We start from the raw sequence: 15190 nt of genomic DNA on the forward strand, positions 1-15190 counted from the left end.
GTTTCCCAACTACTTCTATGATGTTTTTTCTGGTGTTTGTGATTTCTACGCACTCCAAAGACATCTGCATTCCAACCTAGCAGTATTATAACTGTTACCAGCAGGAGTGGTTTTACAGCTTTTCCCCACCTTCTCCCCTTACATGTCCTCCTCCTCCTTTTGTTCCCTGCTCTTTCCTCCTCAGTGGGATTTGCAAGTAGGAAACAAGCAAACAACAACAACAACAACAAACAAATGAACACACAAAAGCAATCTCAGCAAGATGAAAGAGCAGGGTAAGGGGCCGTTTTGCTCAATGGTGCCATGCGAGAGTGACAGAGAAAGGAAGAGAGCATTGGGGATTGGTGGGGATCCCTCACCAGATGGCATGCTGAAGACATAAGTGGAGGAGGAGGAGAAGGCTGACTTCAAAGTACTTCAAAGGCAGCCCAAAGAGAAGAAGACAGTGAGGGAATAGTTTTCATCCACCCTCCTGCAATCTGCCCAGGCAGATGGCAAGAGAAGTGACAGTGGCACCATGACTTCTCCACTTCATGTCCTTCTCCTTCTCCATAATGTGTGTGTGTGTGTGTGTGTACTTTTGACTGTGTACACATGGAGGAGCGGAGTTGTAAATTACCATGCAATTTATTTTTAAACCTCCATTGCTGTGCATCATTCAAGGTGCACATGCAGTCAGTGGAGTAAAAAAAAAAAAGGAAAGGAAACTGATTGCAGCAGTATACTGAGGCTTGTGTCATCCTACTAACTACTAATGATGGTGCTACTAACAAAAATGATAGAACACACATGACCTTTCCAACTCCTCCTACTTCTCTTGCAATTGCATTTATGTGTGGCACTTGCTCGCATTATAAACACAGTGGATATTGCACTGCATTAGTGTGTGCGCCCAGAGCGATGGATGCGTTTTGCAAAAATACTGGCACGGCCCTGCATCACACACAAAAGGGGCTCTAGTGTAGATCCCCTGAGTGTCTCAGATGCTTTGGGTGAATGAATTAGAGTCAACAATGAAATATGTCTGCTTCTGTCAGTATAAAAGCAATTTTTAGTTTTATCGGCCTGCTCTAAATTACTTGCTCTGCTTTGCCATTCATTACTCACTTCCTTTCATGCTGTGTCTTTAATAACTTCTGCTCTGTGCAAAATTATAATATTTAATACAAGCAAATGGAGGACAGAGGGCTGAAACAAACCAAATTGTCATATTAGAAACAGACTCCCTGAAAATAGAAGGTAATAAAGATTCTTATTTGTTAATAAGATATCAGTCAGTCAAGCCAAATGCCACCTCACTTCTTTTTAACAAAACAGGATCCCAGATAATAATGTATTTTGGCATCCCGCTTATATAAAGATCTGTTATAATTATTTTACCGATTATCCATTATACATATAGATTTATTGTTTATTGTGGAAACAATTAGTCATTCATCTTACCCCATGGATTCAGGGTGAGTAATGTTTCCTGTTCCATAAGCTCACAATCAGGGGGTTGTATCTAATGTTAGTCTGATTTACAGTAGACCCATTAAAATGAATGGGACTTAAATTAGACTTCCATTCAATACAGTCTATAGAGACAAAACCCCTTTTCACTAAATGCATGGAGGTGGGGAACTGGGATTGTGTGTGCCAACAGAATAGAATGTATTCAGAATACATACTCCTCTTTCTGTGTAATTGGGAAATCCTACAGCTTTCTAGATGTTCAGTGTAAGTACAGTGAATGCAAGGAGGAACACAGCGCTTCCCTGACCAGTGTGTTAAATTAAATTAGGAACATCGGAAGCTGCCTTATACTGAGTCAGAACATTGATCCATCTAGCCTAGTACTGTTGATACTGATTGGCAGCGGCTCTCCAGGGTTTCAGGCAGGAATTTTTCTAGCCCTACCTGGAGATGCCAGGGATTGAACTTGGGACCTTCTACACCCAACTTCCCTGATCTTATGCACTTAAATGTTATGCACCTACAAACCTGACAGTATATATCTACAAAGTGAATGTGCATAGGCTTGTCTGCGTGGCCAGGGACACTTCTTTTTGCAGTCTGTACTTTAGGAGCAGTTTCAGCCTTCAACTCAATGTGTACAGCAGAAGTGGGCAACTTCCAGAGGTCTGGGGGCCATTTGCCAATGAAATTCACCAGCAAACCACTCTATAACGTTACAGTGTGCTACAGTTGTTAAATTTTGTTTGTTTTCAAGCTAACTGTAAGCCTTTTGGTGCTCTGTAGTGAGTACAGAGCAAGACAAGTGCCAAATTTAGCACTGAGCTAAATTTAGCACTTTAGCTTGCAAATGAGCTAAATTTGACAGTTTGAGGATTCTGTACCCACTATGGACACTATTTTTTTTTTTAAGGCCACAATCCTATGCATATTTAGACAGAAAAAACTCCTACAACTCCCAGCATTCCCCCACTAGCCATGCTGGGAGTTGTAGGACTTTTTTTTTTTGTCTAAACATGCATAGGAATGTACCTTAAATTACTAAAAAATTGGAGTCGTGGCAGCAGGTGCTGCATGCGGCCCATGGGCCACCTGTTGCCCCCCCCCATGTATAGGTTGGGCTTTTTGCTCCACCTCTACAAAAATTCAGTGTACTTAACACTGAATGTCTGAAAGGCCCCCCTTATCACAATTGCATGGAGAAATCTCCACATGAGTGCTTCCAGACAAGGCATTTATGGTGGAATTGCTATGCTCCATTCACTCACATTTAATGACAGGCCCACATGGTGCAGTGAGCCTACTGTAATCCTCCTATGTCTTCCTGGTGCTGCTTTCGTCTTTTTTTCTTAACACTGAAAATCAAGTAGGGAAGGAAAAACAGAACAGGAAAAATTGCAAATTCTTTGCAGTTGTGGATAGAAAAATATGAGACTGAAACACAGTGGGAGGAGTTGTCCCTGGGAAAGATGGATGCCATGTTGGAAATGCCTCTCCTTTCTCTATTGCTTGACTTCCATTTCCAGTTGCAGAATCATGTGATGTCTTGCATGGCAACTCCTCTAAAGACCTTTTACCTCCTTTTCTGTATCTGCCCCCTGTTGCTTTTTTGCCTTCTAAATCTTTTCTTTACAAAAAAGATGTAAATGAAAGCATTTCACGTTACTTAAGCAGCCCAGCTTCTGCCTCTCTCTGGCTTTCTTCACACGGAGCTTTTATCCTGCTATTGAGATTGCTCCTTCAAGGAAGTTTGCGGGCTCTTTACATGATGCTGTGTCCCTCCAGGGTGTCTCCTGCACTAAATGCCCTTTGTTCCATTTTTAAATAGTTCGCGGATAATGAACTATCAAATTACCCTGTTGTGTTCTGCTTCAGTTTCCTCCATGAAAAGAGAAAAGGAGGCAAGAAGAGGAGCGAGATCAATGAAAGATAATGGAAGACTCAGATATGGGGGGAAGGGGGGGAAAGGAAATGGGTGAAAAGGGGAGTCGTCGTGATCCTGCATTTAAAACAGAAGCAGAAAGCCCCATTTTAAATACAGGATTTTAGGCTGGTGTAGAGATGCTGGTTCTCAACAATCCTTTAATTGATTGTTTCCTGAACTTCCTTCTGTCTTGGAATGAATGTTGTTCTACCCCCTAAACTGCATTCATTAACTTAAATAAGGGATTCTACTACGCCAGTTTTTCTTCTTCCTCTTCCTCTTGCTCCTCCTCCTCCTCTTCTTCTTAATTTATTGAGTACTTGCACAATTCTGATCTAATGAAATAGACGTATTGGATCATATATATATATATATATATATATATATATATATATATAGTCTGCTTTGCTCTGAGTCTGGCAGAGGGGCATTGAGGTTTTCTGAAAAAACAGCAGTTGCAGAACCAACTAACAAGCAGGGAAAACCAAGCCATCAGATTTTCTATTAGCATTGTGAAATGGACTAGATAGGATTATGAAACTGACTTGATTGAGTTGTTTGATAAGATCCAGTTGTGTGAAATTGACTAGAATGGAGTTCAGGGATTCTCAGGGGAAATCAGTGGCACTTGTAGGCCAATTCATAACCATAGTTACCCGGAACTAACCTTAGCTGCAGTCCTCTAGCCTTGTGCTGCAGGTCCTATTTAAAAAAAATTAAAAAGAAATGTGGAATAGTGAAATTGTTTTATGATGTAATAATTTTTATTTCTTTAAAAAAAAAATAGATGCATTTGTGCATCTTTACTAGAGCACACAACTGGCAGAAAAAGATTAAAGTTGTCTCCTGTCTGGGCTTTGAACAAGCATGCAGCCTCTTGCAGAGCTCCTGTTCGTTCATTCCATGAGGGAGTGGAGCAGCAGCAGGGAGGAGCACATGGCCTGGCTTCAAATCTTTGCTCCTGGAGGGTGACTTGCTACATTGTAGCAGTTGGGGAAGGGGAATTTACACATGAAATTGATGGACTTACAACCCACCATAAACATCTTTCTCAGAAGTAAAGCTGCTACAAAATGTCGGAAGAAGGGAATGTATGATGACCATGAGGGGTGGGGAGAGGGAAGCGGTCAGCACCACCATTTGGCTATATTCTGCCCACCATGTAGATGGAACATAGTAGGGCTGTGTAGGGACCCCCCCCCCCGACCTGCTCCGGAAGCTGATTCAGGGCTCCCAAATCAGCTCCGACCTCCCTTGGGCCGATCTGGAACTGGGCCAACCCGCTTCTGCCTCTGGATCCGAAGCATGATCTGGATAGCCAAAGCACCCTGGGAAACCTTTGTCAAGGGCTCCTTGGAGGCCTCTCTCAGTCTAATCTGGTAGCCAAGTCCAGACACAGACAAAGGGATTCTTTTCAAAGCTTTATTCCTCTTTTACAACTTAACAACTCTGTTAAGCAACTAGATATGAGCAGCAGAGTACCTATGCCCTACGTTGGAACAGTTGGTCCCCGTTTGAAAGGGAATCACTGGCAGACCCTGAACTTAAGGGCTAGGGAGAGTCCCTCCCCTTTTCCCTTGGATCCTCTGGGCGCAACCGTTATTTGCGCGCCAACCGGGCACTACGCCTCCTTTCCGCGCCCTCCATTTGGCGCCGCTCTCTGCGTCAGCGTCGCGCGTCCAGCAAGTCTGCTTCCCGCACTCTCTCACTCCCAGGACTGCTATCTATGCTAGGAATGCCGGTGGGAGGAATCTCTCCCAGCTGTTGGCCCTGGGAAAGATGAGCATACTCCTCTCCCAGGAGCGGCTGCTCTTCCTCAGAATCAGAACTACTCTGGGATTCTATGGGCTCAGTGTCCACCCTGACAACCTTATAAGGAGCCCTGGATTATTCCAGCTCTACTCTGGCAAATTTGCTGATGGGTTTTTGCTTTTGGTTATGTAGGAAGTGTGTTCAGGCTGCAGGGATTTTAGTTTTAATTTTAAACAGCTGTTGTGTTATTTCTGCTTTAAACCTGTATTTAGTGTATTGTCTGAATATTGCGTTTGTACATTTTTGTGAGCCACTTTGCGGGCCTTTTGGCTGAAAGGTAGCATAGAAATAAAGCATAATGTAACATAACATAACACCCACTCCCACCCAGCTGTGCAAGCCTTGTGCCCACCCCTGCGAGCACTGTGCCCACCCCTGCCCAGTCATGCAAGCCCGGCACCCACCCTTGCTCAGCCATTTGAGCTACCTGTTCCTCTTTACCTGGACCTGTGGGGAGTGCCATTAGCCGCTGCTGTCTTGGAGGGAGTCACCATTTTCTTTTAAAATGGCAACTCTTCTTCTTCTGGTAAGTAAATGGTGTGTAAAGGGGCCATCTACACAACATTATAGGAATAAATAGCCTGTAATATTGTGTAGATGGCCCCTTTTCCACCACAATCTACACACCAATTTCTTACCAGAAGAAGAAGAGTCATCATGGCCCGAAGTGGATTGGGGTGCCAGGATGGCAATGACTGTGGGCACTCCCCACGGGTCTCCGTAAAGAGCAGGGGGCTTGCACGGCTGTGTGGGCTGCTACCTGTATCAGGCCGAAGTGGCCTGAAGTGATTCAGGAGTGGTCCAACCTGCTTCGGGCTGCTTCCAATCCACTCTGGAACCAGACTGCTTTGGTCCAAATCACCCCAATCCACTTCGGGACTCAGGATTCAGGCTGATGCAGTGCACAGCCCTAGAACATAGCAAGATGCACACACCAAAAAGCACTAGATTTCCTAAAGTGTGGATGGTTAATTGCAATTCTGCTTGTAGCTTACAGTGGGAAAACAATGGTTTTGTAGTGCTAGGAGCTGTCTGGAAGCACCTGAAGTGTACAGTAATCTGTGCAGGCTTTCAGCTGAATGTGTGGAAGATAATCCTGTTTCCTCTCCTCCCCTCCAATCAGTGAAAGTAAGAACACAGTTAAAATATCTTGGGGCTATAAGGAAGCAGAACAATGGGAAATGCAAAGGCCATGATCCAGAGAGTCATGCATCCAGAACATGCAGAGCATACTTAGAGGTGCAAGCCCTGAACCAGCAATTATGCACAATTACAACATGCATGGAGGTAATAATTTGAAGTGTGGAAGAATTTCCATATGCACTTACACACATAGAGATTCACGTTTCTTGCACAAGCTGCTTGCCTCTAGAAAGTAGCTCTTGAACAAGTGCGAAGCTTGTTTCTACATGTTGAACAGGGTCTTTGAATTGTGCCAAACATTTAGAGACTGATAAGAGATAGCGATAGAGACAGAAACGGAAGTAGAGATAGACAGATAGAAGAAATAGCTTTGTACACATATTAATATTATAAGGGAATTTCTTGGGAGGCTGGACAGCAAGACAAACAGAAGTGTAGAAGAGACTATTGTGGTTTTATACTGTCGTTTTAAACTTGTAAAGATTTATATTATGTTTTATCTTGTATTTTATGGTTTTAATTGTTGTGAACCACTGAGAGAGCTTCGGCTATTGGGTGGTATAGAAATGTAATAAATAAATAAATAAAATAGGGAAAGAAATGTTTTTCCTAATCGAAGGAGCAGAGAAATAAGAAGTGAGAAGAAAGTGAGCAGAGGATGGCAAAAATGCATTATTGTGGAGATAACCCAGACGTGAAGAGAGGAGGTGTAAAAAGATGACAACAATATATTAGTTGGGATAAAATGTATAGGGGCAGGAAGATAAGGAGAACAAACACTAGAAATAAATGATAGGTGGGGGGTAATAATCAGAGGCCATGATGGCTATTAAACCAGTGGAGATGGGTTAAGTTTGCTGTCTCATATTTTCCTCCTCAGTTTATAATAATCTGGAGTATTTCACTTTAAGATTATTTCATTCCATTGAAGCCAACAGTTGAACATTAGCTTCAGAATCCAAGAACAATGTGTTGCTGTTGTTTTCTGAATTGACACATAACCAACGGGCCCACTGGTTAAGTGTTTCAAGTTAGGCTTGGAAAGAATAGTGCATTTTATGTGTGATACCAGGTAAGAGCTTCCAGCTAAAGCTATATTGGCCACTTTGTTCTAGATGTATATGATATTGTGAAAATGAAGTTCACTTTTCTTTCTATAATTTTAAGTTTCCTTTGTAATGGCTTCTAAATGTGCCATTTGTGTAATTACAGGGTATATTTTAGTCATATTGTGAAAAAGAAAGCAGCTGTAATTATGTGCACCTGAAGCTTTTTGTAGATTCAAATTATTGGCTGTACTCATAAAATTGGCTACAAGCTGTCAAAATATCCTGGGCCATTAGGTTAATTAATATAGGTCAGCAAACCTTTTGAAGTACAATTCAAAACTAGAGATAGGAGTTGAAGCACATAGTATCCCACTCATCTGGCCCTGGAAAACATAGTAATCATTCCCACCCCTCCTAGAAATTGTAATATTTAAACTTCTCTTACTGGCAATTTATTTAAATGGACATAATTACTGCTGTCTGGCAGTATTCTTAAATCTTTTTTTGTGTAGCAATCCTATTTGCCAGTATAAAAATGTAAGTAAATTCACTATTTGTAGAAAGGTCAGATAGATAGCAGGAGGTAATGTTAGGGCCTGTCCATTTGGCAAACATGGGTGGGAAAGGCAGTGAGGCAATTCCTAAACTGAACGGTATGCACTGTCCTGATGTTCAAGAATAATAGAATCATAGAATAGTAGGGTTAGAAGGGGCCTACAAGACCATCAAGTCCAACCCCCAGCTCAATGAAGGAATCCAAGTCAAAGCATCCCTGACAAGTGGCTGTCCAGCCTCATCTTCAATGGCTCCAGTGTGGGAGAGCCCACGACCCCCCTAGGTAATTGGTTCCATTGTCATATTGCTCTAACAGTCAGGAAGTTTTCCCTGATGTTCAGCCGGAATCTGGCTTCCTGTCACTTGAGCCCATTATTCCTTGTCCTGCATTCTGGGATGATCGAGAAGAGATCCTGGCCTTCCTCTCTGGGACAACCTTTCAAGTACTTGAAGAGCGCTATCATATCTCCCCTCAGTCTTCTCTTCTCAAGGCTAAACATGCCCAGTTCTTTCCAGTCCCCTAATCATCTCCGTTGCCCTCCTCTGAACCCTCTCCAGCTTGTCTGCATCCTTCTTAAGGTGTGGTGCCCAGAAATGAACACAGTACTCCAGATGAGGCCTAACCAGTGCTGAGTAGAGGGGAACTAGTTCTTCAGTCATTTGTATCCAGGTCTTTTGAAACTAAAGAAAAGAATCCTGACCAAGGGCCGCTTTGCATATCAACTGTATCACGATGCCTGATAAAACACCATTTTGCATGTGGTTGTGATGCATGGTATGGAGAGTTTCTACATCAGTGCCAGGAACATGATGCCGTAGCGTGGAAACTCTTCATGTGGTGCACATGAGCATTACAAGGATGATGTTAAGATGACATCATGAGAAAGACATTTCAAGTGGCAGTGGAATGATACAAATAATGTTGGGAGCTTCTGGGGCTAGAACTAGGAAACTCTGGTTTTGTGTGGGGCTGCCCCTGTGGGGAGCTAACAGAACTGCAGCTTGGAACATCTTTCTGGCACTGAAGTGTTCTTGGGCTATGAGCCAGCTCTGTGCACTCATTATCCAGGTTGGCTATTGGGCCCTCATTTTGTAGCTTAGGAAGAGCTACAAAAGGCTTTTATATGAACATTTAGAATGTGGTTAATTTAAATTATCTGAAAGAAGAGCTGCCTTTTTGAAAAAATTGCATTAACTACATAGTAGTAGGTACAGAAACAGTAAAGAACTATGTTCTAAAGCATGTTGAATCAGTTAGTATCAATGTAGAAAGGGGGGAAACCTGAATGTGCTTTTTAAATGATGTCCTCATGAATAAGATAACCCAAAAGACTGAGGATAAGGTGATCAAAGGCTACTAGTCATGGTGGCTGTGTATTACCACCAGTATCATAGGCAGTATGCCTCTCAATACTAGTTGCTAAATAAAATGAACAGGAGGGTGTTATTCTGCTCATATCCTGCTTGTGGGCTTCCCATTGGGCATCTGGTTGGCTACTGAACAAAATGCTGGACCAGATAGCCCTTTGGTCTGATCCAGCATGGTTCTTCTTATATCCTTTCATCTCACAGGAAAAAAAATTGGAGTCCTTAACCATCTTGCTATTAGCTATGAACTTTAGCAATTTTCGTGATTCTGCCCTTCTAAAGGTAGAACTGGGTGGCCCTTTTGTAGCAGATAGGCCACCAGAAGATTATATTGTAGTTCAAATTGGACAAATAGAAGACTCTGGGCCTCCAAGAAGACATCAGCAGCAGGTAAGGCTTTAAAGACCTCGGTCTGCTGTCACCTGTAAGACATGGGCAATGCTTCCTGATCTCAGAAATCTAAGTCCTGTTAGAAGCCAACATGGACAGTGTTAAAATTCATGGGTTGGGTCCAGATTTAGGTACGTGCAATTGGGCCAAATTAGCCCACATATTTATTAAGGGCATTCATTCCTGCATGCATGTGTTTGGGGAGGGGGGCTCTACTTGTTATAACAAAAGGAGCATGTGGGGGAGAGAGAAGAAACCTCCCATCCTCCACTTTACTTCATGATATTTGACTCTAAAGCATTTTTCTCCAGCCTAGTTCACTTCCAGTATCAGAGCCAAGCTGGAGAAAAATGGCTTAAAGCAGCTGAGTGTGATGAGGTAAAGAGGAGGAAGGCAGGTTTTGCGCCATGCCCCCTCCATTCCTTTTGGTACAAAAAATAGGCTCCATCCCCACTTTAAGGTGTGAGTTTATTAACCGCACACACATTTAGTTTGGCCCTGTGACATACACACCTGATCTCTCCCCCTATCTCCAATTAGGTGAAGATGTGTTACCTTCTCAAAACTCTGATGGGTATTGCATTCCAATTCATAGAGAATTCCCATCCATCAGGAAATCTTCTCTTTGAACCACTATGTGAACCTAAACTCAGTTATCCTTCAAAATTTGCACTTCTCCAAATTTTGTAGTGAAGTTTTGCAATAAAAAATGTATATAAAAATGTGTATACTAGGGAAAATAACTTTAAAAATGCATTATACTAGGAATATTGCTTGCAAAATTTGAGTATTAGGTAAAAATGCATACAAAAATGCATTTTGTGAGAAATGGGCACAAAAATGCTTATGAATTTTCATGCACACTTAAAAAAAATTCTCAAAGTTCAGGATGTATCAAACTTAAGACTAGAGATATTCTCAAAGTTCAAGATGAACCAAAATTAAGGTTGGAATAATTAGAAACTGAGAGAAACTGAAACTGAGAGATAGGTCAACCTGTAATACAACTTGACTAACATGGGCTTCTGCTAGCCTAACAAAGGAACAACTCTTTGTTTATTTATATATTGCCATTGGTTTAAGAAGTTCTTTGTATATATCATTATACCAGGAGTCTCTACCAAATTAGCAACTGATAAAGTGGGAGAAGGATGGGAAATCAAGCACAGGTACTCATCTCCTTTTAAAATACTGATTTCATGTTGTTGTTTTTGCAGATCTTATACAACTGGACCCTACCTTTAAGTCTAAGACAAAATGAGCAAGTTATTGTGTCTAGAACCTTTGAGATGCTAAACAGGTTTGTTCATGAATCCAAAGAAACCCGTTGAAAAACATCTTGTTGTATTAATTTAGTAAATGTCCAAATAGTGAATATGATTTCTGTGCATGGATTGTGTCCTTCATGAAATTACTGCATGGGCATAATCGCCCTGTCACCCCTCCCCCCCCCCGAACTTATCAGAGGCAAGCTCTGTCCAGAATGTACCAGGACTCTGCCTCATGGAGTCCTTCATCCACCAATTGCAGCCCAGGCACCTCATTCCTTTCCTTTCACCCAACAACATTTAATTCTGCAGGTGGCATCAATAAGAAGAAAATAAAGTTAGCTTCATGAGTGATGCTTAAACTGTTCTGGTGTGTGTGTATTCTGTTCCATATTTGCAACTCTCAAATGTTCTGTGTCCTGGACTACAGTGGAATACTTTCTAAACATAAAGCAAATTCTTAATGTTTTATAATAATCTAAATCATGCCATTGGCTGTCTTGAAAAACACCATAACAACTGCAAGAAAACAATCTCAATTTTTTAAAACCTAAAATGATATTGCTTTCTGGCCTTAGCTATTTCTACTTCAGTCTACTAAACAGCATTTTCAAAATCTCTCTTAACAGTGAAGAAACTTTCATAAGTATCCAAGCTTTTCTTCAGGAATCAGAAATTGTCCCTCTTTCCATGACACACCAATATCTTCATGCAAATGTAGAGACTCAAGTCACAATTGCATCTGTCATTTTAGCAGGTGTTTATGTGCTGATCATATTTGAGGTAAGCACTATTTTTTATTATTCAAGGGAAATAGTGATAGAATTATTTCTGACAGTTAATATATTTCAAAAATGCCAAGCCAAAAACTAGAATAACTGTCAATTCACCGCTGTTAAGTACATCTACTGTGTTACAGCAGTTCTGATAACCTTTCATTCTATTTTAAAATCCACCATTCCTATGGGATTGAAAACTGACTGTAATATCAACTCTCAGTTCCATGACAAATTATATTCAATTTTAAAAACAAACATTGCTTGGGTCACTGCTTAATCCCAGGCATCCTTGATTGTAATTAACGGTGCAATCCTATGCATGTTGGGATGGAAAAAGTCCTATAACTCCCAGCATTCTCCAGCCAGCTGGGGGATGCTGGGTCCTGTAGGACTTTTTTCCATCTAAACATGCATAGGGTTACAACCTTAATGAGAACTGCTTAAGTGCCCCTGCTTGCTCATAATCACACTGGAACCTGTTTTGGCAACCTCTTTGGATTAGAAGCTGAGATGGTATTGTGAGTCCAGGATAAGAGCAAAGGGAGATTTCATTCTCAAGAAACCATTTTGTTTCTGCCTTCTCTTTCTGCTCATTAGCACACCATAACCTTCAACTGGATGTAGGCTATTCTGACTGTGCTCTTGTACCTGCATGAGCTGGGTAGAAGTTGCTGGAAGCAGGTTGTCCTTTTGAATTCACTTAAGGATCAAGGCAGAACAAGAGAACATAAGAAAGCTGCAGTAAGGTGTGGTTAGGCCAGGGCAGGTCGTGTTTAGGGCAGAAGAGTAGCAGGGGAAGAGACAGCTAAACTTGGCAATTTTTTGCCAATTGTATGACTGTATTCTCACTATTGCCAATGTGTTTCCCCATATACAAGGCCTCCAGCCTGATCATTCATCGTTACAGTACAATCTAGCTAATATTATATACCCTGTTGTTTTACATTTTAACATTTCTATAGGTTTTACATTTCTTTTATGATTGTGTTTGGTTGGCTGGGTATTTCATTACAATTTTTCAATGGCCCATACTTTATCTGTAAGTAGATACAAGATGTTCCTATCTATTTAATATGACAGAAATTATGACTTGGGCTGGAAATTAAGAAAGCATTTAACCACTGGGTGGCACTGCTAGCTATTCCAAATCTTCGATGCATGCTGCTCGGTCTCAACTCTCCATGTATACTCTTGCCTAGCTTTCTCACACACAGAGTGTTGTTTTCTACCAACAATCAGTACGATGTCATGCTTTTTCACCATGAAGCAGAAAACTAACTTTCAATAGTATCCCATTTTTATATTTTCTCCCAACTCATAAAATTAATATTGAGGTGCATCACATTTTTATATGAGTTGTGCACATGCCCTGTCTTGCATCATATTTGTGTTTTCTTTCTAGTGGAGGTGGCAGTGGAATATTAAGCCAGGTTAGGTGAATGCTACTGTACAGCTTCCAGTCTGCCTAAGGCAACCAAGGGGAAAGAGAACCATAAAGTCTTAAAAATTTAACAAGGTGCAAGAACACTCCTCCACTGATGTGCATACATATGCACATTTGCCATGCATCCAGAATTTCAACATCTTTTTATTAGGCAGCAGGATTTCTTTTTAAGAAGAGTAAATGGTAGTAAAATGAATAGCGTCAAAGGAAATGAGATGCTAGAAGAGGTAACAATAAAGCTAAAAAGTGCAGGAAAAAATGTTGAACTGAAGAAGCTGAGACATGAAAAAACTGGGAACAGATATTTCAAGGAAAGCTGAATATTCTTATTTTTTAAAAGAGAGAACAATGTTGCTTATGTTATTGCTCATTAGAACCCAAACTATCTCAATGAAGCAACTAAAAATGGTATATTTTAATGATAGTGGTGAGTTAAATATAGATGTTTATTCTTTTGAAATTCTGTAGGGTTTTGCAGAAGACACAAAATTGGTATGTAGCCTTCTTGATGTATTTCTAAATACCTCAAAGAAGGAACCTGGGTTTGAATCAGATTCCATCCTAGCAACATATATGGTAGACCTGAACAACTTGTTTGCCAACTCAGGTGCAGCTCACCAGCCAGGAATTATGGCTTGTCAGGTGCATGACAACTCTCCTCTTCCTTGTTCTTGCAATCTCAGGTAGGCAGCGAAACAGAGCCTATTATGGGATGCCATCCCTGGTTGGTGAATCACATGTTTTGTGAGTTGAGAGTGGAGTAAATCCCATGTACTTTGGGCCAAAACAGACATTACTTTAAATCCTCATCTAGCAGCTATGTCTTTTTGCATTTTTTACTCTAGAGAAAGCACAGAAGCCCTGATATGGTTTTTAAAAGTGCCCCTACCCCCCCATGCTAGTGTCCCAATCTGGATCAGCTCCCCTGTGTCTCCTCTAGACTAAAAAGAAAAAAATACATAGCTACTAGATATACATTTAAAGTAATGACTGTTTTGGCCCTGAGTCTCCACAAAAGAACTGATGTTGGTCACAAATAGGTCTACTCATCTTGCCTTTGATGGGTATTGCTCAAATGCTCCCCAATAGGATTTTCATTGGGGAGACTTGGATAAGAGGTTTTGCTTGTACTCCTACAGCAAGCAACTGCGACATTTATTCTGAGTAGTAGATAACGGCTCTGGATGAGTCTGAGAGAGAGAGCTTTTACTCAAGCCAGTGACACTTGCCTCTGTTCCCCTGCAATATATGGTTCAGCTGGTTTGTCTGAATCAGTCTGAGCCTGTCACTCCTGTATGAATGCTTGTGGCACACTTTGTGGTGGGGCTGAGCCTGCTTTATGCAGGTGAGATGGATAAAATGGCCAACACCTCCACTAAATGGGTACTTGGAGATCTATAGCACACCCGGTTAATGTCTTTGGGAACTAAACAAGGGGTACCTATGGATTTGTAAGGATTTCTGAATTCTTGAAATTCATCTTGATTACTATTGTCTAGTTAGCTGGTGCAACTTCTCATTCTGAGGTCACACTGCCCCTTAGTATGGGACAATGTCTAGAGGTGCAATGAAGCAGGTGATTAAAAAGACTACGTTGTTATTGCCATAGTGTCTGGGAACGATGGGAGTTACAGTCCAACACATCGAGAGGGTGCCAGGTTGGGAGAAGGTTGCTTCAGATTCTTACAGTGCCTAACTGTAAGTCTGTGCTTTTTATGGGGCATCCTGTAAACTGGTCATTCATATTCTTTGAAGATTGGATCGGAATTGTAAATGTGTTTGTAGGATCCATAATCTGCTTCCCAGTTATTTGTGAGCAATCTAGGAACAAAGGAGGGCTGAATTCATGAGTCAAATCATAAACAGGTAACTAATTTCACCTTCTATGATTAAAAACATCAGATGAGAGCAAGCAACTGAGCACAAACTAAGGCTGCAGTTCTAAGAATGCTTGCAAGGAAGGAACTCGTGTTCAATTCAGTAGTATTTACTTTCAAAGAAAT

At 41.3% G+C, this 15190-nt stretch overlaps 1 protein-coding gene across 2 annotated transcripts in view; it reads left to right on the plus strand.

Annotated features, from left to right (window-relative positions):
• Positions 1-15190, plus strand: part of OCA2 (OCA2 melanosomal transmembrane protein) — a 287533-nt gene that overhangs the window by 74744 nt on the left and 197599 nt on the right. For both annotated transcript variants that reach the window (XM_084841774.1, XM_084841775.1), the window contains exons 6-8: positions 9548-9696; positions 10914-10996; positions 11594-11747. In XM_084841774.1, the coding sequence (XP_084697900.1) occupies positions 9548-9696; positions 10914-10996; positions 11594-11747 (386 nt within the window). The remainder of the gene's footprint in view (positions 1-9547; positions 9697-10913; positions 10997-11593; positions 11748-15190) is intronic.

The sequence above is a fragment of the Heloderma suspectum genome, chromosome 3 (assembly GCF_057233095.1).
Source record: "Heloderma suspectum isolate Gila_16-S chromosome 3, 16-S_ref, whole genome shotgun sequence".
In the NCBI taxonomy this organism is placed as follows: domain Eukaryota; kingdom Metazoa; phylum Chordata; class Lepidosauria; order Squamata; family Helodermatidae; genus Heloderma; species Heloderma suspectum.